Genomic DNA, 1,690 nt, shown 5'->3' with positions numbered 1-1,690 from the left:
GTGCCATGAAGAAATTTTCATATTTCCTTTTTTCTTTCTTTTTTTTTTTTTTTTTGAGAAAATATGGTATGTATGACCCTCGTATTTTTCGCGATGGAAACGTACCCTTCGAAGGGGTGGCTTCCAGCGAATCGACTCCGTTCGAAACCGTTAATTTTTTCCAAACTCTTTTCTTCTATTTCTCTTTCATTTTTTTTTTTTTTTCCCCTCATCTGAAGGATGTATACGGATTTTAAGAAGCTACAAAATTCAAAGCTGAGGTTGAATTTACGAGGAACTTAGGAGGATTTCGAGACGAGAGGGATCAAGAGTGGCTCTTTTGTTTCAATGACGAAATATTTTTGAATGAGGTGGAATTTAGCCGGGATTTTTCATCGCGAATCTCGAGGGGATACGAGGGGATAATAATAATAATACGGAGAAGAAATAATATTTTCGGTATCGGTTGACGGTGTACAAGAACTCGTGTATCTGATAATCTGGAAACGGAAGTTTCTGTTCATTATTCAATAGCAAGTTTTTAGCCGATTTCACGATGTAATTTTGCGAATATGTAGGTACGTAGAGCGTGGAAATGGGAGAGCAAAGAGTCTAGAAGCCAGTCTTTTTATATGTTCTTTGTATACAATCCGTGAAAAAACTTGCTCGTTCATTTACGTTAATTAATCATGACTGACGGACTACGTGTACCAGCCATACTCATGCAACGTTAATCCGTTTCCTTGAATACAGCGGAGCACGCTTCTTTAAAACATTCCGCAGAAACGGATAATGAATGCGCGCTGCTTTATTCATTCACGTGGAAACAATCGCATTAACCTTATCAGATACATCCTGATACTATTCCTCTATTAGATGTTAAAAAGTATGAGAATTTATCTGTGAATAACATACATTTCTTCAAAGTTTAAATTATTAAATCAATATTTCAGTCTGAAGAATAAAACTTTTGGATTTAAATTTAAATTTAAATTTAAATTTAAAATTCAGATTTTTCAATTTTAAATCAATAATCCTTTTTCAATTCTCACTTTTTATTATAATTAATTTTTAAAAAAAATTTTATCTTTTCGTTACAGGTGCGGTTCGCGACCATCGAAAATTTCACAGTGAAAAGTGTGGCCGTTTCCTTCCATACCTCTGTTCAACGGCGTAAAATGAACGAATGATCGACGAACGACGGTGACACCTAATCCGCGATGAGGCCGAAATCGTGTTCCCTGTTCCTGTTGTTCTGCGTGCTGATGCCGGGATTGGTATGCCCCTTCACATCCGGCGAAGGTGAGCAAACTTCCGCCTCCAACGAGAAACACAGTTCTCTCCCGCTTTCTATCGATCCAAGAACCCGACTCGTGGCAGTCGGTGACGAACGAAGTTGTCGAGTACCACTTCTTTCGCCACGAGAAACGAATGTTCTTGCCTCGTAGATCGCTCGATAAGGACTCGTCACGAAAAATAACCGCCATTTTATTATTTCCAACTTATCCGACGCGTGCAATTAGCTGAGAGATAAGGAGTTACTAATGTTTGGCGTTAGATTTCGCATAAAATCTGAAATAGGCTTCCATTTCCAGAAATTATCCTCTTTTATTTATGGTATAGCATTAACTTTTTCACACTCTAAGCTTATTTATTCTTGACCACGATCTTTTCTAACAATTTATTACCTAAATTATTTAATTTTTTGAGC

At 37.0% G+C, this 1,690-nt stretch overlaps 1 protein-coding gene across 6 annotated transcripts in view; it reads left to right on the top strand.

Moving 5' to 3' along the window:
• Positions 1 to 1,690, top strand: part of LOC102673947 (netrin receptor UNC5C-like) — a 50,747-nt gene that overhangs the window by 15,492 nt on the left and 33,565 nt on the right. For 5 of the 6 annotated variants that reach the window (XM_031511566.1, XM_006617881.2, XM_006617880.2 and 2 more), the window contains exon 2: positions 1,080 to 1,281. In XM_031511566.1, the coding sequence (XP_031367426.1) occupies positions 1,200 to 1,281 (82 nt within the window). In that variant the 5' untranslated portion in view covers positions 1,080 to 1,199. Of the gene's footprint in view, positions 1 to 1,075; positions 1,282 to 1,690 lie in introns of all 6 variants that reach the window. The other variant, XM_031511565.1, reaches the window with a different exon arrangement.

Source organism: Apis dorsata, unplaced genomic scaffold (genome assembly GCF_000469605.1).
Source record: "Apis dorsata unplaced genomic scaffold, Apis dorsata 1.3 scaffold_330, whole genome shotgun sequence".
Lineage (NCBI taxonomy): Eukaryota > Metazoa > Arthropoda > Insecta > Hymenoptera > Apidae > Apis > Apis dorsata.
Note: the sequence above shows the minus strand (reverse complement) of the source record. Positions and strands in the feature narration are given on the sequence as shown.